Source organism: Salvelinus sp. IW2-2015, linkage group LG26 (assembly GCF_002910315.2).
Source record: "Salvelinus sp. IW2-2015 linkage group LG26, ASM291031v2, whole genome shotgun sequence".
Lineage (NCBI taxonomy): Eukaryota > Metazoa > Chordata > Actinopteri > Salmoniformes > Salmonidae > Salvelinus > Salvelinus sp. IW2-2015.
In genome coordinates, this window is record NC_036866.1 from 8,862,950 (window position 1) to 8,884,647 (window position 21,698).

The following is a 21,698-nucleotide window of genomic DNA, read 5'->3' on the forward strand; positions in this document are numbered from 1 at the left end:
AGCTCTTGAAGACAATCTGAACCATTATAAACAGAAGACAAGGACAACATTTGTTGTAAACAAAAATTATAAAGCGTCTGGACAGAAGGGTGAGTTCAAAGGAGTGATATTAGTCTAGGTCGTTAGTAAACTAGCTAACTCTGATGACTAACGTTAGATAGCTACAATAAGTAGACAGACGTGGGTGTTAATCGATGTTAGATCATCCATCAAGTTAACAATAAAAATGAACTGCTATTCTAACTTGTCAGTTGTTTAACTTCTCGTGAAAACTTGCAATAGCGTATGTGTTAAAGGGAAAACAGAAGAGAACCACAAGATGCAGGACTTCTTGTTCCTCCAATATTTAAGAAAACAGATGGATACAGGGCTTTCTCCTACAAAGCTCCTCTTATGTGAGAGACTCAGGCTTGATTTCAGTCTTGTAAATTACATATCTAAACCTTGGACAAATAATCCTTGCCTGTGCGGCCCATACGGGCAGAAGCCTCTCCTGTTTCTGTCACGTAAGGCAGTTTAATGTACTAGTAGCCTATACCTCCTGGACAGGACGCTAGTTCCCTAATGCTGAGAGCCAAGCAGAGGCATCAGGTCCCAAGGTGTTGGACTGATGAACCATCCTTGCGGTCTCTGCTTGGTCGACTCCCCACTCTCAACTGGGATTCCATACCACTGACTATTACAGGGGGCTGAGTCCCTGGCTTGTTGCACTCAGGGTTGGCATTGGACGGCGCCACAGTCTCTCGATACCCCTGTCCCAGTCTCCAGTGTTTATGCTGCAATAGGGGCCACGGTCAGCTRGTCTCATCTGGTGTACCCCTTAGCATGCTTGTACCCAAGCTAAATATGGTATATTCCAACCCCTAGCATGCTTGTACCGAAGCTAAATATTGTATATTCCAACTCACCCTCTTCCGTCCTCTCCCGTCTTAAGTCTAGGTGTGATCTGAGTCTGGGAAACCAGCCCATACTGTAGACAATTGAGATCTTTCCAGAAGATTGTTTTCTATGATTATCTACAGTACATTTYTCATTTCCATTCTACAATATGGCCTCTGACAAATAACTCTCAAAATCCTATTGTATTTGGGGTGTTTTTTTAATGGAGATCAATGAGTGTCGAATTTGGAGAAGAAAATAAATAAATGCACCCACCCATTGTCAGGGCGGAGAGACATGCATCTTGATAGTATATCCACAATCTTTGGTTGTATAAAGATTCCAAGTTTCCGACTTGGAATTCCGAGTTGAATGACCATTAAACAATTTTCCCAGCAAAGGCTCGTTCTTTTACGCAAGRTCCCAGTTGTTTGAACACGCTGAAGTTGGAAATGTACGAGTTTTGAGCTTTTTGCAAAAGCTTGCAATGAGCTAAGTGATGCCGTTTCGATGAAAGGGCTTTTGTAAACAGGTCTCCAGATGACTGAGGTTTCTCTACTGTAAATTAAATCTAAACTCCTGAGTTTAGTTTTGTACAAAATGCATCAATATCAATGCAATCAAGTCAAATAAATAATTTCAATTCATGAATATATTTTCTAAATGGAATTTWCAATTTAATTTCCTAAATTGAAATAACACATGGGTTTAAAAATCAAGCAAACATGTTAGGCTAATTTATTAGTATGATTTAATCAAAGATTGTGAACAAAAACAGWCAGCCACCCATGTTAGACAAAAACAAAAGTGTAACACTGACATRCCCATTATAAAATAACAAAAAACAGTGTATCATGCTTAAACAACTCCTGGATTACAGAGGACACCAATAGGTCCTATTTGATATGCTCATTTGATATTCCCATAATGTTGACAGTACTCTAGATACCATCCCTGCCAACGAGTATTTCTTTGTACAAATAGATGCTTCTCAAATTTATATGACTGCTAAACTGTATCATCYCATAATAATCTCAAGATGTTTCTGTGTACCTGAAATGATAAAGCTCAAGTGATGCAGCTGCATTTAGGTCACGGGGGGGGGGGGGATTCAGTTCCGACAACAGTTCACTGGCAAGGAATAGTAACAATAAACAGCTAAACCAAGAGCTACACTGGTGTGACATTGCAGACACTTCGGACTAGATATCTGTTGACAACAGGTTTATCAAATTTCATCATTCCCGCAAGGTTTTGCTGATCAGTTTCCTTAAAGACAGGGGGGGTGGAGCACACATGCAATAATTACTCAGTGATGAAAAGCTTTTTGTCCATGGAGTTGGGAGATAATACAAATCATACATTTAAAAAAAAATACACGTCTTCACTTCTCCACACAAATCTTCCTGTCAGAAAAGGGAGAGCAGACAATTTTATGATTAGCTCTACATGTGCGCTTTGTAAAGGGGAATAAAGAAGACATTGCAAAAACCCAGTACGAATCTACGATACATGGACCAACCCATAACCATTTAAAAATGATAATCTTACCCGTCTGAGGGTCAAGGTTGTTCTTCGTTGCTACCACTAGGTGTCCGGCTGTGAATTTGACTCCTCAGCTGTTCAATTAGCTCTGGGTTCTGCTGTTGCATTTGCTGCGCAAATTGTTGGCCCCTAAATGGACATGGACACAGCAAGGTGATGGAATGGCAGTTACCAAGTACAAGTCACAAAAACAATGCATTTTATTAATACTCACATTAAAATGTTATCATGTCTTTATCACTGATGCCACAGGTATAATATAGAAGTAATATTTGGCACAGAGTGCATAAAGCTGGTGGTAGACTTACGCTTGGATGAGACCAGAGATGTCACCTGGACCAGCTCCCCCTACTCCAACCGCCGGTCCAGCTCCTAACCCCGGTCCGGCTCCTAACCCCGGTCCGGCTCCTAACCCTGGTCCGGCTCCTAACCCTGACTCTGGACCTGCTCCTAACCCAGGCCCTACTCCAGGCGCTGCTGGAGCTCCCACTGGCCCGTAAGCCCCTGACATCATCCCCGACATCCTGTACAATACAGACAAGAAAGGTGGTCTACATGCATTTACTTTAAAAGCGCCCTACATTTCACAACTAATTGTGGAATCTCAGAGTGCAATTAAAGTCCTTGTGCTACATCTAAAAAATAAAAAATAAATGTATTTGATAGACAATTAATGGATAACTTACAGTTGCTGTACTTGTGGGTTGTTCATCAAACCGGATGCCTAGGACAAAGCAGCCCTAACAATGTCAATATGAGTTCTAATTTAGTTAACCTTCTCTACATATGCTGCATTCATGACATCTCATAAATACGACTGGGGGGGGGGAAATCCAGGTGAACGCCTCGCCAACTAATAATTACTAGTGGGAAACTCATTTAAAAACAAGTTTAGACATTTCTAAACTTTTATTGAAAATGAAATACAGAAATATCTAATTGACATTAGTATTAACACCCCTGAGTCAATACTTTGTAAAAGCACCTTGGGAAGTGAATACAGCGGAGAGTCTTTCTGGGTAAAGTCTAAGAGCTTTCCACACCTAGATTGTGCAACTTTTGCCTATCATTCTTAAAAATAAGAAATTCAGGCTCTGTCAAATTGGTTGTTGATCATTGCTAGACAACAATTTTCAGGTCTTGCCATAGATTTAAGTTAAAACTGTAACTCGACCACTCAGGAGCATTCACCGTCTTCTTGATAAGCAACTCCAGCGTAGATTTGACCTTGCATTTTAAGGTTATTGTCCTGCTGAAAGGTGAATTAATCCCCCAGTGMCTGGTGGATAGCAGAATGAATCATGATTACAAGCACACCCATAACATGATGCAGCCACCACTATGCTTGAAAATATGGAGAGTTGTACTCAGTAATGTGTTGTATTGGATTTGCCCCCAACATAACACTTTGTATTCAGGATAAAAAGCTAATTGCTTTACCACATTTATTGCAGCATTACTTTAGTGCCTTGTTGCAAACAGGATGCATGTTTCTGTACAGGCTTCCTTCTTTTCACTCTGTCATTTAGGTTAGTACTGTGGAGTAACTACAATGTTGATCCATCCTCAGGTCTACCACTGCCATTGAACTCTAACTGTTTTAAAGTAACCATTGGCCTCYTGGTGAAATCTGAGCAGTTTCCTTCCTCTCTGAAAACTGAGTTAGGAAGGACGACCGTATCGTTGTAGTGACTGGGTGTATTGATACAACATCCAATGTGTATTTAATAACTTCACCATGCTCAAAGGGATATTTAATGTCTGCTTTTTACCCATCTATAAATAGGTGCCCTTCTTTGTGAGTCATTGGAAAACCTCCCTGGTCTTTGTGGTTGAATCAGTGTTCCAAATTCACTGCTTGACTGAGGGACCTTACAGATAATTGTATGTGTGGGGTACAGAGATAAGGTAGTCATTCAAAAATCATGTTAAACACTATTGCACAGTGAGTCCATGCAACTTCTGTGACTTGTTAAGCAAATGTGTACTCCTGACCTTATTTAGTCTTGCCATAACATATTTTTAATTAATTTGTACAAATAAAAAATAAATAAAATGACAGATCTATAACTCCTATTTCTATGTGTATTTGGTCAGGTCACCCAAAAAGTTACATATTTCCGCTTTCATGGAACTCACCATGTTCATGAAACCAGGGTTACTGAGCAAACCAGCCAGATCAACTCCTCCCATTCCTCCTGTCTGAAGAAAAAATAATAACATGATCAACAATGATATATTACAACTGATATGTATTCTCCATTGTGGTTGAGATGTTACCAACTTACTGGGCTTGGAGTCTCCATTTTCTGCTCTGCTATTTTCAGGTTGGATTTGTAGGTGTCGTTCTCTGGGTCCAACTCTAGGGCTTTCTTGTAATAAGCTACAGCTTCTGTGTGTTTGTTTAAACTGGCTAGAGCCAACCTGGAAGCATGGGACGTTTGAAGTCGATGTATGTTCACAATCATCAGTCAATAACAAAGCAGCAACACACTGGCCCATGTCCACGGTAATATTGAACGCTAGTGTCTAACCTACCCCATTCTTCCATATGCTTTGCTGTAGTTTGGGTCAATCCCAATGGCAAGTTCACAGTCCTGAACTGCTCCAGCGTAGTTGCCTAGTTTGCTGTATGCAGCAGCCCTAGCAAAAACAATTCCATACAATTAGCAGTACTTCACATTAAAACAAAAGCTTAAATTAATTTATTGCTTGACTAAAGCTGCACACATGCGTGAAAATCCTCAAAATGTGCATTTGGACATACACAATGTGTGACTAATTGTCAGAGTCCAAGTTCAGGAGTTTGTTGGTCAATACCTGTTGCAGTAGTAAACTGCATTCCGGGGGTTTATGGCAATAGCCTTTGAGTAGAATTCCACAGCTGCCCCAAATTTCTCAACCTTCATTTGATCATTGCCTGCCATAAAGAAAATACAAATATTATAGGCCTACAAACAGCTCTTTACCTTAGATTTGAAGAGAGCTAAGTTCACGTCATGGGAACTTTAGAGGGAGCGCAACGTTCCGTATGGTATGTGGATCTGTTCACATCAGGGGAACTGAGCAGGATTAAATTACTTTGATTGAACTTCACATTCAATAGCATCTTTGCATCACATGTTTATGCTTAGCATTGACATCAGACGGAAGGACACAGATGGTAAACACATGATTCTGCCAGTGTGTTTGTACTAAGTTGAGGATGTTAGACTCGAATGTTCATATCTGTTGATAATATTGGAGTCAGACTGCTAAAGGTATAAGGACAGGGATTGTTTCTGTTTTTCTCCCCCTGATGTTGTGAGATTCTTTCTGGTGTTGTGACAGAACACTGGAGCTGTGAGATAAGGATATCAGGGCCGGCTTAGAGAAAGCAGTTGTAGCACTAGAGCACGTATGGGAAAAATTWATTGCTGCAGTATAGCCGTTAGCATTGATGATGATGAGTACACAATGCATGGAATGTCAAGGCATAAGTGCCCATTTTCATACGATCTTATTTTAAAGAACGTAGTTCTGTCCTTGAGCTGTTCTTGTCTATTAATGTTCRGTAATATCATGTTTTATGTGGACCCCAGGAAGAGTAGCTGCTGCTTTAGCAGTAGCTAATGGGGATCCTAATAAAATACTAAAGCTGATCGTGAAGACTGAGTAATGCACAAACTATTACGGGGAGGTCCTACCGTCAGTTTTGAGTCTCTCTGCCTCTGCTACTTCCTCCTCAGTAGGGGAATCTGTGGCTGTGTTTATTTTCACCTGGGAGGTGTCTGGATGCTGCAACAGACAGTCAACACATCTGAGACAAAGGCCTATTGGCCACAATCACCTTCATATTAAGTGGATGTCTTTTGAGTCTACCTTRTGTGTCGCAGAGGCAAAAATCTCTGGTAATGTTTGAGTGACAGATAGGGTCTGGTCATCGGTCGAGACKTCGAAGGCCGTCTCCAGGCATTGGACTGCAACTGGAAAATAATCAGATGTTGAGGAATGGCAATGACACTAACTGGACACAGTTGAGTCCCTGGCCATCTTCCAACAAAGGCTGAGAACCCATCTCCTCAGACTGACTCTTGGCTTCCTTACTCCAACTTACCTTCTAAACTTTCCTGAGCATCTGAAGATAGACTCCCAGAGCCCAGTTGATCATGAAGAAACTGAATGATGGAGATGGCAAGACGCTTTGTGTCTGTCATTTTGGATTGAGGTCCAAACCTCTCAGTAGAATGTGTATTGCGAGGGACCCTGAAGAAGAAAGTTAATGAGATGTTGTAGGTATAAAAAACAACAACATCCACTGTAAATAACTGGCAACWGGTTGGGATTAATTGTCTCCTACATTTATATTATAGCTACATAACATAAAAGCCTATACGTTACCATCTGTTTCGATAGCGGACTGAAGTTCACCGTGGAGTTAAGTCCGCTAGTGACTAGATAGTTTCGTTTCTTAATCCTAAACTAATAACAAACATGCTAACAAGCTAGTTAGTTTACTTGGCAGGTGACGTTGCTAGCTAACTAGACTGTTCTAGTAAGTTGCTTATGGTCGGCTGCTAGCTAATGCTAATACGGCTAACACAGCTAGCAGTTGGTCTGCCATGTGAAAGCACTCAGTGTATTGCCACATTAACAGACGAGCTAATTTTGTTTACGTGTAAGGAGCTGGTTAAACTTACGTGGATAGCTTAACTAGGGCTAACTAGTATTTTGATTGTAGCTATCTAGCTTAGCATTACTGACATGACGGCAATAACATGGCTTTCTGAGCACTTTACCCCGATTTACTCAACTGACAGARAGCTATGTGGTTTAAAGAGCGTTCAGCTATGCCACACGATATAACATATATACAAATGTGTTAACTAGCAATAATTAGTCTTACCAGTTGCCTTTGCTTCAGATGTTCCTCGCAGTAACGTTAGCTGGTGGTGATGGGAGAAAAAAATGTGTTGATTTTCGTCGCATGTGTGACGCGTCATATCAGTGTAGGCTGAAGCATGCGTCTMTACGTCAGTGTGCGTGCCCCCAATTTTGACTTTGTGGCTGTGGTACCTAAGGGAAACATCAGTGGTCAAAACCCCTAATCGCTGAATTGGCATCGTCAACCACAGGCTGTAAAACTCACCGCGAACGTTGCTTCTCAGATTTCTGAAATATGGCACCGACAGGTGAGTCTTTACGAAATTCATTAATATTACATTGGGTATTTTGTAACACGTCATTGTCAAATGAATAAACTCAACGTTTTGCATATTCGATCGTCAGTCTGTGCTGGACTTGATAACGCTTTCTGTATACTAACGCTTTAACGTTAGTTAGCTAACGTTAACCTTATTTAACAGAAKATGTATTGCATGCTATTAAAATGTTGTTTGTAGCAAGCAAGCACATCTCTGCAGGTTCATCGCATCTAGCTAAATAACCAGCTTAGCCACGCACTAACACGATTGATAGTTAGCTAGTTCCAATACAGCATGCATCCGTCCCATTCAGTTAGCTACCTAGCCAACTAGATCAAAAGCCAGGCGTGATTACAAATTGGCAAGAATCCCACTGGCGCGTTTTGATAATGAACCTTCCAAATGTTACAATATTTGTGAAGTACAAAGTAAGCAGTACTGACAATGCCTCTTACATTTGCTAACTATATATATATTTCAGTAGGGAGGATGACAACCGCCTAATTTAATTAAACGATAGTTAGCTAGCGTTAGCTAATTGTTTTAGATAATCAGTGTTGAACCCCAAAGTATCACTGGATTAGCTACTACAATGCACATCCACATAGTTTCCATAGAGTAAATAGTAGAAATGTCAACACTATTACTARAATCACGGGTTGTCATTTGCATACTGCCAATTGGTTGCTAGTGTTTTAYGGGCAGCACTGAACTGTTGCTAGCTAGTATTTTTATGGGGTGTWAAAACGGTCACAGTAGTGTTGACTGTACATCAGCCACAGTATCTTCTYACCACGTGAGCAGTGCTGATGCTGAAACTAGGCATAGTTTATAGAAAATGCCATTGAATGTCGCCATAGTGAAAAAAAGCTATTTCCTTATAACCTGTACARTTCCTCACAGTTCAGCAGTTAGGCCTTTTCCAAGACGAACCATCCAACTCGTGACCATTCCTTATTTCACCCCACAGGAGAGGTGGCGTCTGGCAGTGGTGCGCYAGTGTGTGCTGACAACCGCCTGCGCTGGGACCTGACCCCCGAGCAAATCCATCAGCTATCAGATGAGCTTATTGACAAGACCAAAAAGGTGTATGACTGTGTTGGGGCCCTGGACCTGGCCAGTGTTTCCTATGAGAACACCCTGAAATCCCTCGCTGATGTAGAGGTMGAGTACACAGGTGGGTGAGACTCATACTCCAAAAAGACACCTTTCTTTAACCCCTTTCCTCTATTGTGACAGTGAATTGAAATYACTGAATTAAGGTTACAGCAGTATGGTGAAAATATGGTGTCAACCTCTCCAGTTATTTAAAGAGTCGTCTGCCATCAAGGAAATAATTAGATGGTAGGAGGGATATTAAGTGTATGTGACTTGACAAGTGCTTCCCAACAGGTTTCCCCTATAATTTCCTCTATGTACGAACCTATAGGTTTGGGGCGGCAGMTAGCCTAGTGGTTAGAGCGTTGGGCCAGTAACTGCCCCTGAACTAGGCAGTTAACCCACTGTTCCCCGGTAGGCCGTCATTGTAATTAAGAATTTGTTCTTAACTGACTTGCCTAGTTAAATAAAAMAAAAAATWGGTTGATACATAATTGGTGCATTTGTTCAGTAGAACCATATACTTGTGTAAAGAGGGCAAAGAACAAGTCCATGCACTTTGTTGGTAGCTGATGGGCAGGTTTCACAAAAACAAAACTAAAGATATATATAATCAGTTCAGTCCAGCAGTTCAGTTCATAGCAACCACCCCTAGCATCTATTCCACTGCCATTGTAAGCGATGGGGAAAAGTCTGAGTTGGCAGGAAAGAGGTATGCAATGTTATAGACAAATCAGCACTTTTTACATAAAGACTAGCTGACCAGCCTATGCTCACCACAATAGTGTTTTTGGCATTGTTTTGAAACCAGGGCACAGGCAGTGGACACTGGGCTGTACATGTTACATCAGGCAGTTGTAGCCTTTTATAAACCCGGTGCAGCAAAATATCTCATACAAAATGTACAAAAGAGCATGTTTTTATTATCACTATCCTGCCTCTCATCATTTTAGGCCTTTTATTAACTGTTTCATCACAATGCACATTCCCCAAAACCTGAGCTTATGTTTCAAGCAAAAAATGGTCACATTAGACTGGATTTATAAACTARAGGTGGGTGTTACACATTGGTAAAGGATGAGGTGAGTCCCCCTCTTTCAGTACGAAATAATTTTGAGCACTGAAAAAGCCCAAAATATAATCATCGTCATGATACAGTGCATCATGATACACTTGATTACTCTATTAGTGAGGAATGTRTTTTTCATGATCGTGTTTTGTAAGTTCTCAGGGGGATTCCCTGTTTTAAATAATACTAAAAATCACTTGCAAAGAAAATMACACTCATAATACCTGCTCACTCTTGCATTTTGACATGTTATTCCAGTTGAGCGCAATATGCTGGACTTCCCCCAGCACGTGTCTTCCTCCAAGGACGTACGCACGGCRAGCACCGACGCCGACAAGAAGCTGTCCGAGTTTGACGTGGAGATGAGCATGAGGGAGGACGTCTACCAGAGGATCGTGGCACTGGAGGTGAGGAGGAAGAGGTCAATAAAGGAGGTCCATCTCAATAGTCTGAAGTGGCTTCCTGTCCTCATCTCTTTACATTGACATTTAGTCATTTAGCAGACACTCTTATCCAGAGCGACTTACAGTTAGTGCATTCATCTTAAGATATGTGGGACAACCACATATCAGTCATAGTGAGTACATTTTTCCTCAATAAAGTAGTTATCTGTGAGGTACAAGCTATTAAGGGGAAGAAAAACWWTTTATTTATTCTTTATTTATTCTTCATCTGCAGTCTGACTGATGAAAACTGATCTGAAAACACACTCAGTGGATTTGCTTTCATCTGCCTACTTCATCAGATCAGTACAGCTGATAAATACTTTGTTGAGCGATCAGGACTAATAAAGAAGGGGAAAATGCCCTTTGGCCTGTTGAGATGTACCGATAGGATCTCAGTAGGTGAGGCCTGTATGTTTTCACATGTTATTGCCTCATCATGTTGTCTTTAGAAGTATCCTATGGCTACGCAAAGCTGGGTGCAGAATCATTCTCATCAGCTGAGTTCTGCTTTCCGTCCTCTCACAGGGGAAGGTTGACGCTGACACGCTCACTGATGAATCCAAGAGGTACATGGAGAGGCTGATCAAGCTGGGTCAAAGGAATGGCCTCCACCTGACCAAAGAGACACAGAATGTAAGGGACTTTACTGAAAGGTTTTAAATTCCAAAGCTCATACTCTGATCAGACCTGGGTTCAAATACTATTTGCCATCTTCCCAATACTGAGCGATTGCTTTAGCCTGCCTGTAGTGCTTCAGACAAGCACAGCTAGAGTATTTGAAATGATTTCTAATAGTATTTCAACCCAGCTCTACCTCTGATCATTAGGGTCATTGTCAATCCATTGTCTTACTTCGATCTCAAAACAGGAAGTCAAAAGGATTAAGAAGAAGCTTAGCAACCTGTGCATTGACTTCAARAAACACCTGAACGAYGACACCACCAGTCTGGTTTTCACCAGAGAGGAGCTGGGTGAGTTCACAGGATATAGATTTGGTCTGCTTTTTGATCTTTGGTCAGACACCTATCAAAGCGGTCCCTGTTCTTTTGTAGAAGTCACGGTCTAAAGAATGCCAAAAACATRACTTTTACCGACGGTGGCTGTGCAGTTCGACAATAACTGATTCAGGGGAAGGACACCTGTAAATTGTACTCAGCAAATTGATCTCTGTTTCTAGTCCAGTTTTCAGGTTTCCAATTGAATTGCTTAAAAAAAGAAGCAACAAGCGCTGGRTGTATCATTGAAAGCAAATCCAGAAGTATGACTTCTGACATGTATGACGATGCACTTTAGGCGGTCTCCCCGAGGACTTCCTGAGCTCGCTGGAGAAGGACGGGGACAAGCTGAAGATCACCCTCAAGTACCCTCACTACTTCCCCACCATGAAGAAGTGCTTCATCCCTGAGACCCGTAGGAAGCTGGAGGAGGCCTTCAACTCTCGCTGCAAAGAGGTGAGCCATTGTCTGTTCTCTGTGAGACAGAGATACTATCCGGTATTGGAAGAGAATTGGGTACCCTACTGTAATAAAAAAATTTAAACACGGCAATGGCCAGAGAAAGTATTCGAAGCAAGAAAATTGCTGAGCCCCCTCAAATAAAGTCAGACTGCTGCACGGAAATGTACCATTAAGTTTATTTCAGCCAAAATATATGATAGACAACAAAGTGCGTTTCAGCTCCACATTTTTTATTTTCTCTGAGCACCAAGTATAACCTGAAAAATGGTCCCCTCGAATTCATTTCAGATTCCAACCTCTGTAATTTTCTCCTGGTGTAGGAAAACTCTGCCATCCTGAAAGAGCTGGTGCAGCTGAGGGCTCAGAAGAGCTCCCTGTTGGGCTTCACCACCCACACTGACTTTGTCCTGGAGATGAACATGGCCAAGTCTGGCAAGAAGGTGGCCGGCTTCCTAGGTGGGTCGAGATGGGAGGGGTTGAGAAAGGAGTTCGTACATTTACATTTACATTTAAGTCATTTAGCTGACGCTCTTATCCAGAGCGACTTACAAATTGGAAAGTTCATACATATTCATCCTGGTCCCCCCGTGGGGAATGAACCCACAACCCTGGCGTTGCAAGCGCCATGCTCTACCAACTGAGCCACACGGGACCGTACAACTCATTGAAAGGTTGTTATGGTACGCGGTTCCATTTTCAACTGACCAGTGTACAATTTGGCTAGTTGTTTGTGGTTTACTATTGTTAGCTGCAGAGGCTGCTGTCAGTWCTATCAGAAACAAGGTATTGGGAAGGCGGGTAGCCTACTGGTTAGAGCGTTGCGCCACTAACCGAAAGGTCACATGAATACCTGTGCCGACAACGTGAAAAATATGTAATAATTAACCCTAAGTTGCTCCAGTGGCACTGTACTGCTCTGGCTGACCCTGTAAAACAACACATTTCACTGCACCTATCCGGTGTATGTGACAATAAAACATTTTGAAGTGTGTGTGCTGCAGCTGCTTCCCTATACTCCCCTGACCCCAGTGGCCGTAACCACCCTGTTCCATTTTAGTCAAAGTATTTGTGTCATATTGTATTTGTTGAGGGCACTGCTCACACTCAACTATGCATTAACAAACACAACTGCTACAACACAAAATGTTTCACATTGCAAAAAACAATACACACACTAGTTACCACCGCTCTGCTCCAACGTCTGTGTCTGTCTTTCGGAGGATACACATATCCTTTGTGTACCTTTGACAATAAGGTAATGTTTGTATTTTCCAGAGGAGCTGGCCCGTAAGTACCTTTGACAATAAGGTAATGTTTGTATTTTCCAGAGGAGCTGTCCTATAAGTACCTTTGACAATAAGGTAATGTTTGTATTCTCCAGAGGAGCTGGCCTGTAAGTACCTTTGACAATAAGGTACTGTTTGTATTTTCCAGAGGAGCTGGCCCGTAAGTACCTTTGACAATAAGGTACTGTTTGTATTTTCCAGAGGAGCTGGCCCGTAAGCTGAAGCCCCTGGGGGAGGAGGAGCGCAAGGTTATCCTCGCGCTGAAGGAGAAGGAGTGCCAGAAGAGGAGCCTGCCTTTCAATGGCGAGCTGCAAGCCTGGGACACGCGCTACTTCATGACCCAGGTAGGGCAGAGGGGGAATAAAGACAAATGTCTACAACTCTGTTATGCTCAGTTACCCAACACCGCTTTATTTAACACATCAATACATCGGTGTGGGATGATATCAGAGTTGCAGGATGCAAAGATTATTGTTCTGTTGTATTTCCCCCCAATCCCCRGTGTAAATATTGGACTATAAATTGTGCCTTCCTGTATTATACTCATGCTAAAATGTTTATTATATTTTACTGAGRCATTTACCATTTAGAATGTTCCTATTCTTATTTTTTATTATTTCTTATTGTTGCATTGTCGAGAAGGAACCATGTGTATCCCCTACATATGTCTAATAAAACTTGAAACCTATTAAATAATTGCTACACCATATATACACACACACACATAGTACCAGTCAAAAGTTTGGATACACCTACTCATTCAAGGTTTTTTCTMTATTTGTACTTTTTACTGTTTTCTACATTGTAGAATAATAGTAAAGACATCAAAACTATTAAATAAAACATTTGGAATCATTTAATAACCCAACAAGTGTTAAACAAATCAAAATACAGTCTGTGGGCCAAAGTTTTGAGAATGAACACCAATATATTAATTTCCACAAAGTTTGCTGCTTCAGTGTCTTTAGATATTTTTGTCAGAATGTTACAATGGAATACTGAGTATAATTACAAGCATTTCATAAGTGTCAAAGGCTTTTATTGACAATTTACATGAAGTTTATGCAAAGAGTCAATATTTGCAGTGTTGACCCTTCTTTTTCAGACCTCGCAATACGCCCTGGCTTGTGGTCAATTAACTTCTGGGCACATCCTGACTGATGGCAGCCCATTCTTGCATAATCAATGCTTGGAGTTTTTTTTTGTCAGAATTTGTGGTTTTTTTCCACCGCCTCTTGAGGATTGACCACAAGTTCTCAATGGGATTAAGGTCTGGGGAGTTTCCTGGCCATGGACCCAAAATATCGATGTTTTGTCCCCGAGCCACTTAGTTATCATTTTGTCTTATGGCAAGGTGCCGCCCATCATGCTGGAAAAGGATTGTTCGTCACCAAACTGTTCCTGGATGGTTGGGAGAAGTTGCTCTCGGAGGATGTGTTGGTACCATTTTTTATTCATGCCGTGTTCTTAGGCAAAATTGTGAGTGAGCCACCTCCCTTGGCTGAGAAGCAACCCACGCATGAATGGTCTCAGGATGCTTTACTGTTGACATGACACAGGACTGATGGTAGCTCACCTTGTCTTCTCCGGACAAGCTTTTTTTCGGAAAGGGGATTCATCAGAGAAAATGACTTTACCCAGTCCTCAGCAGTCTAATCCTGTACCTTTTGCAGAATATCAGTCTGTCCTTTATGTTTTTCCTGAGAGAAGTGGCTTCTTTGCTGCCCTTCTTGACACCAGGCCATCCTCCAAAAGTCTTTTGCTCACTGTGCGTGCAGATGCACTCACACCTGCCTGCTGCCATTCCTGAGCAAGCTCTGTACTGGTGGTGCCCCGATCCGCAGCTGAATTAACTTTAGGAGACGGTCCTGGCGCTTGCTGGACTTTCTTGGGCGCCCTGAAGCTTCTTCACAACAATTGAACTGCTCCTCTGGAAGTTCTTTGATGTGCGATAAATGGTTGATTTAGTTGCAATCTTACTGGCAGCAATATCCTTGCCTGTGAAGCCTTTTTGTGCAAAGCAATGATGACGGCACGTGTTTCCTTGCAGGTAACCATGGTAGACAGTTGAAGAACAATTATTCCAAGCACCACCTCCTTTTGAAGCTTTCAGTCTGTTATTAAAACTCAATCAGCATGACAGAGTGATCTCCAGCCTTGTCCTCGTCAACACTCACACCTGTGTTAACCAGAGGAATCACTGGACTGCGGTTCAATGTCAGCTGGTCTTTTGTGGTAGGGCTGAAATGCAGTGGAAATGTTTTTTTTTGGGAATTCAGTTAATTTGCATGGCTAAGAGGGATTTGGCAATTCATCTGATCACTCTTCATAACATTCTGGAGTATATGCAAATTGCCATCATACAAACTGAGGCAGCAGACTCTGTGAAAATGTATATTTGTGTCATTCCAAAAACTTTTGGCCTGACTGTACATTTTACATTCTGCAGAGTAGCCACCTTTGCTTGATTTCAGCTTTGCACACTCTTTGCATTCTCTCAACCAGCTTCATGAGGAATGCTTTTCCAACAGTCTTGAAGGAGTTCCACATATGCTGAGCACTTGTTGGCTGCTCTTCCTTCACTTTGGCGGTCCAACTCATCCCAAACCATCTCAATTGGGTTGAGGTCAGGTGATTCTGGAGCCAGGTCATCTGTATGCAGCACTCCATCACCTCTCCTTGGTCAAATAGCCCTTACCCAGCTGAGAGGTGTGTTGGGTCATTGTCCTGTTGAAAAACAAATGATAGTCCCACTAAGCGCATATCAGTTTGGATGGCATATTGCTGCAGAATGCTGTGGTAGCCATGCTGGTTAAGTGTGCCTTGAATTCTAAATAAATCACTGACAGTGCCACCAGCAAAGCACCATCACACCACCTCCTCCATGCTTCACGGTGGAAACCACACATGCYGAGATCATCCGTTCACCTACTTCGCGTCTCACAAAGACATCTCATAACAGACCAAAGGACAGATTTCCACCGGTCTAATGTACATTGTTCYTGTTTCTTAYCCCAAGTAAGTCTCTWCTTCTTATTGATGTCCTTTAGTAGTGGTTTCTTTGCAGCAATTTGACCATGAAGGCCTAATTCCCGCAGACTCCTCTGAACAGTTGATGTTGAGATMTGTCTGCTACTTGAACTCCGTGAAACATTTATTTGGACTGCAATCTGAGGTGCAGTTAACTCTAATGAACWRATCCTCTGCAGCAGAGMTAACTCTGGGTCTTCCTTTCCTGTGGCAGTCCTCATGAGAGCCAGTTTCATCACAGCACTTGATGGTTTTTGCAACTGCACTTGAAGAAACTTTCAAAGTTCTTGAAGTTTTCTGGATTGACTGACCTTCATATTTTAATGTAATGATGYACTGTCGTTTCTCTTTGCTTATTTGAGCTGTTCTTGCTGTAATATGGACTTGGTATTTTACCAAATAGGGCTATCTTCTGTATACCACCCCTACCTTGTCACAACACAACTYATTGGCTCAAACGCATTAAGAAGGAAAGAAATTCCCACAAGTGAGCTTTTAACAAGGAGTGGGTCACATTGGGAAATACATGGCATTTACCGCATGTGTACTTGAGTCGAGTCGTAAAGCTGTACATCAAGCAAAGTGGGTGGCATTCTTTTGAAGAGTTCTTCAAGGAAATAGCTCAATCTGGTTAGAGAGATATGCTTTAATACTTTTTAGGTTATTAAAATGATTCCCATGTGTGTTATTTCATCATCTCGTTTCAAGAGGATAAACTTCTGTGGCAGGTCACTACTATGTGTCAAAATGTAGAAACACACCAAAAAATCATAGTACAAATATAAAGAAAGGACCCCTTTGAATGGAAGGCTGGGAGGCGGATAATCATAAACTATGTTGTACTGCTACTGCCTAAATAGATGACTTGTAGGTCATGGTTATACATGTTGGCCCTTATAGGTTAGAAAAACAGTCTATTTGATACAGAGCTGCCGGATTTTGCAGGTTTTCCTATAACCTTACAAAAGCATGTGAAAAAGAAAGGTCTGAATAATTTCTATCAGAGGTACCAAGGACTTCAACAATAGTGGAGACGGAATCTAACAAAAAATCTGAGAAATCAATTTTGTATGGAATGTTTTAAGTAATTCATCTCTCGCCACTTCTTATTTGCCATGACTATAGAGTATTGTTCTGATACATACCAACCAGTTAAGGAGACATTGCCCGGCTCTCAAACAGACTGTTAGTTTTTCTTTAAAGGAAGCCCTCACTGGTTCGCCTACACTCCATGTACCTGTATTATACTGCACCTGTTGAACAACGGGATCGTCATAACCCTGGTCATAACAAGACACCCGTGGTCCACAACACTCAATCAAAGGGCAGGACTCCCAACCTCTCCATCAATGGCACAAAGACCACCGAGAGCTGTGAGGAGGACAATGCAGCGGAGAATAAATTGCTAAGAGACCTGCACAAGGCTGGGTTGGGCTACAGGACAAGTAGGCAAGACAGCTGTTGGTGAGAGAAGGCAAGCAACTGTTGGCACGAGCAATTAATTAAGAAAATGGAAGAAGATATCACACGATGACGCGTGCCAAGGTCACCACTCGGTCCTGGGCTCCAATGCAACGCACTACCGCATCACTACTATCGGACCCTCGCGATTGGGATCAGAGCAATGATGGCATAAGGGAAGGTGAGGGATCAGGCCCAAGAACTAACACGCAGGACCTGGTCAAAATGACCTGAAGAGAGCTGGGCACCGCACCGTCTCAAAGAAAACCAATTAGTAACACACCTACCACGCCGTCATGGAATTAAATATCCTACAGTCTTTGCACGCACAGGTCCCCCTGCGCAAGTCCAGGCGATGTCCAGACGGCCGTCTGAGTATTGCAAAATCGAACCGATCCTGATGGACTCAGAGGAGGAATGGGAGAAGGTCTTTGGTCTCGATGAGAACACAAAATAGAGCATTTATTGGATCTAAACTCCCCTCTCCGCCAGTGTGTTGTGGGAGGAAGAAGAAGGATCGAGTACCACTCCTTAGAGTTAACACCATCACAACCGTGAAGAGGCGGAGGGGTATGGAAAGCATTCATTCTTTTGGGATGGCTTTTCTGGAAAGGCGGACAGGACGACTGCACCGTATTGAGGGGAGGATGGATGGGGCATGTATGCGAGATCTTGGCCAACAACCTCCTTCTCTCAGTAAGAGCATTGAAGATGGGTCGTGGCTGGGTCTTCCAGCATGACAACGACCGAAACACACAGCCAGGGCAACTAAGGAGTGCTCCGTAAGAAGCATCTCAAGGTCCTGGAGTGGCCTAGCCAGTCTCCAGACCTAACCCAATAGAAAATCTTGGAGGGAGCTGAAAGTCCGTATTGCCAGCGACAGCCCGAAACCTGAAGGATCTGGAGAAGGTCTGTATGGAGGAGTGGCCAAAATCCCTGCTGCAGTGTGTGCAAACTGGTCAAGAACTACAGGAAACGTATGATCTCTAATGCAAACAAAGTTTCTGTACCAAAATTAAGTTCTGCTTTTCTGATTTATACAATACTTATTCATGCAATAAATGCAAATTAATTACTTAAAAATCATACAATGTGATTTCTGATTTTTGTTTAGATTCCGTCTCTATGATACTATGATAAAAATTACAGACCTCTACATGCTTTGTAAGTAGGAAAACTGCAAATTGGCAGTGTATCAAATACTTCTTCTCCCACTGTATATGTGTGTATTTTGTATATTTATGTAAACAAAATAATTACTGTGATAATAAAAATAAATTTTTTTACTGCGCGGTAGAGCTGACCTTTCGGCTGTGTGGTTTTTATTTGCCCTGAGGGTATAAATACAGTTGAAGTGTTTAATTAAATATATTTCCTCTGCTCTGCCCCCTTTAGGTGGAGGAGACCAGTACGCGGTGGACACAGAACAGCTGAAAGAGTATTCCCAATGGAGGTGGTGACCCGGCCTGTTGGACATCTACAGGAGCTGCTCAACTCACCTTTGATCTGGTGGAGGGCGCCCCAGTTTGGCACGACGACGTCACCCTTTACTGCGTCAAGGACCGCACCTCGGGCACGGTGGTGGGCCAGTTCTACCTGGACCTCTTCCCAAGGTGAGTCGAAGGAAAGCAGAGGAGATAGAAAAGGATTTTAAAGATGGCCGCCTTTGGTTTACTATTTATTTTATTTAGCCTTTATTTTAACAGGGAATCATGCTGAGACCAAGGTCTCTTTAACAGTGCCCCCTGTATACACATCAAACACTATACACATCAATATTCACATCAAAAACATGAAAAGCAAGCAATTGTTTGATATATTCTTATTTTTATAAGGATTTTGTAATTTTTTTGGAGGGGAAGAAATCTGTATTTCATTGCTCTGCAGAGTTATCGGTTTCATTTTGTAAATGAAGTTAAACTGCAATCAAAATAGAGAAGGAGCTCACCTTTGCTCATCAACATAATGAGGGAACAATAAAAAAAAACTCAGATTTAGCCAGTCATGTTTAACAGTCATGGAGTGATTGTGTGGGATTTAAAAATCCCCCCCCCCCCCAGAGAGGGAAAGTACGGCCACGCTGCCTGCTTCGGCCTGCAGCCCGGCTGTCTGCTGTCGGACGGGACCCGCCAAATGGCGGTGGCAGCCATGGTGGCCAACTTCAGCAAGCCCACGGCRGATGCCCCCTCCCTGCTGCAGCATGACGAGGTGGAGACCTACTTCCACGAGTTTGGCCATGTCATGCACCAGCTCTGCGCTCAGGTGTGTGTCATTACTAGTATACAGCATTGTTCTGTTCCTGTGCACTGAAATTAATGTTTGTCTGAYTAAAGGCATTTTAGTGTGATGGTTAATATATTTCCCACTCTGGCTTTTATTTCTTATATTTCCTGTCAAATAAACCTAAAATACTTTGTAAGCAAGGACTTCTTACAAGTCACTTTAATGCCAGAGAGGYTATTGTCCTCCTCTGATCATTCAATCTAAAATATATATTTCATATTATACATGRATGATATTTTTTATTCAGACTGATATGAACTACTTAAATCTACTACACCTCAGGATTTGTTTATTAACAGATACCCGTCTCTCTTCTGTCTCTGCTGCTACCAGGCGAACTTTGCCATGTTCAGCGGGACTCACGTGGAGCGGGACTTTGTGGAGGCACCCTCCCAGATGTTGGAGAACTGGGTGTGGGAGAAAGAGCCCCTGCAGCGCATGTCCAAACACTACAAGACGGGSGCCCCTATCCCTGACGACCTGCTGGATAAACTCATGAAGTCCCGGCTGGCCAACACGGGTGGGTCACCACAAAAAAAATTCCTGGTTCCTTAATAGAACACCCCTTAACACGTTGTACACCAGTGCTGGAGGTTGGGTTATTCAGCTGTGGTCACCAACCAGACTCCTGATGAACTACCTGGTTTACAGGTATCAGTGTGTTGTGTTAACTCTCTCCCTCCCATGCAGGTCTGTTTAACCTGCGTCAGATTGTCCTGGCCAAGGTGGACCAGGCACTCCACACCAAGAATGGCCTGGACCCGGCTGAGGAGTATGCCCGGCTGTGCCAGGAGATCCTGGGTGTGCCCGCATCCTCAGGTCAGAGACAACCTCAACCAGTGAGCCAGACCACCATCACAGCTGTAGTTTGGTAGCCTGGTCCCAGATATGTTTGTGRCATCTTGCCAACTCCTATGGTCATTGTCACAGCTTTTAAACAATCCTTTCTCTTTGCCATTGTGCCCATAGGAACCAACATGCCTGCCACATTTGGCCACCTGGCAGGTGGTTATGACGCCCAGTACTACGGTTACCTCTGGAGCGAGGTCTACTCCATGGACATGTTCTACGCCCGCTTCAAGCAGGAGGGCATCATGAACCCAAAGGTTGGCACAGCTGAGCTAGTTATTTACAATGCTGTTTTTACACTTGACCATCTTCAGCTATTATCTAGTAATTTATATCAGGTGTCATTGGTRATTGATGCTAGTGAGCAGTGACTGCCTGCAGCCCTCCAGGACTGGAGTCATGTCATCTGACTTTGGTTTTTGAGCTCCAAATGATTTCACCATGGCAGAAATGTAATTGTTTTTTGGCTAAAATGGCCTCCTGTTTGATGCCGAGATCTTTTTCCATCTCTCCCAGGTGGGGCTTGACTACAGAAACTTTATCCTGAAGCCCGGAGGCTCGGAGGATGCTGAACTGATGCTGAAGAACTTCCTAGGGCGGGAGCCAAAGCAGGAAGCTTTCCTTCTGAGCAAAGGACTAACGGTTGAGCTGGAGGCGGACACTCCATGTGCCTGTTGACCAATCACAACCAGCTCAGCGTYAACATCCCCAACCAATCATACACTTAGGACATGGGCACAAGGGACCTCCATTTTCAACAAKAAKAAAAAAKGACGAAGACAAGAATTGATAAAGAGAAGAATTTCCAGTTTCTGCTGCTCTACAGCAGTGTTCCCCAACCCTGGTCCTCCAGTATCCCAACAGTAGACATTTTTATTAAGCACACCTCGTTCAACTTGTTAACTAATCATCAAGCCCTAAATGAGTTGAATCAGGTGTGCTTGTCCAGGGTTACAATAAAAATGTGTACTGACCAGGGTTGGGAAAGATTGCTCTGCATGCAATATCACCCAGTTTCCCCCCTTTTGTGCTGTGTTTTGAGTTTGGAGGTATATTTTAAACTGCAATTGTATTCAAGTAAGGAAGAGCAAAATACACTAACAAAGAATTGA

The 21,698-nt window shown here is 42.6% G+C and overlaps 2 protein-coding genes and 1 non-coding gene across 3 annotated transcripts; 2 read left to right on the forward strand and 1 right to left on the reverse strand.

The window, feature by feature from the left end:
* Window positions 1–1,613: 1,613 nt before the first annotated feature.
* On the reverse strand, window positions 1,614–7,418 carry LOC111952852 (small glutamine-rich tetratricopeptide repeat-containing protein alpha). The gene is made up of 12 exons (XM_023971797.2): window positions 7,310–7,418; window positions 6,521–6,669; window positions 6,286–6,389; window positions 6,111–6,201; window positions 5,245–5,344; window positions 4,963–5,067; window positions 4,713–4,848; window positions 4,564–4,626; window positions 3,111–3,148; window positions 2,733–2,948; window positions 2,431–2,553; window positions 1,614–2,287 (listed from the first exon to the last, which is right to left on the reverse strand). Exons 2-11 carry the CDS (start codon window positions 6,618–6,620, stop codon window positions 2,442–2,444), a joined length of 1,065 nt encoding a protein of 354 aa, XP_023827565.1. The 5' UTR covers window positions 6,621–6,669; window positions 7,310–7,418; the 3' UTR covers window positions 1,614–2,287; window positions 2,431–2,441.
* A 45-nt stretch (window positions 7,419–7,463) lies between these two features.
* On the forward strand, window positions 7,464–21,698 carry LOC111952854 (thimet oligopeptidase-like). The gene is given in 15 exon segments (XM_070435102.1): window positions 7,464–7,595; window positions 8,578–8,784; window positions 10,033–10,181; window positions 10,746–10,853; window positions 11,089–11,191; window positions 11,514–11,671; window positions 11,998–12,133; window positions 13,165–13,335; window positions 18,885–18,944; window positions 18,947–19,067; window positions 19,515–19,716; window positions 20,071–20,257; window positions 20,428–20,556; window positions 20,707–20,843; window positions 21,103–21,698. Coding segments are annotated over 15 exon segments (2,043 nt in total). The 5' UTR covers window positions 7,464–7,582; the 3' UTR covers window positions 21,265–21,698.
* Window positions 11,236–11,361, forward strand: LOC111953121 (small nucleolar RNA SNORA16B/SNORA16A family). The gene has a single exon (XR_002875818.1). It is a non-coding gene; the product is annotated as a small nucleolar RNA SNORA16B/SNORA16A family (small nucleolar RNA).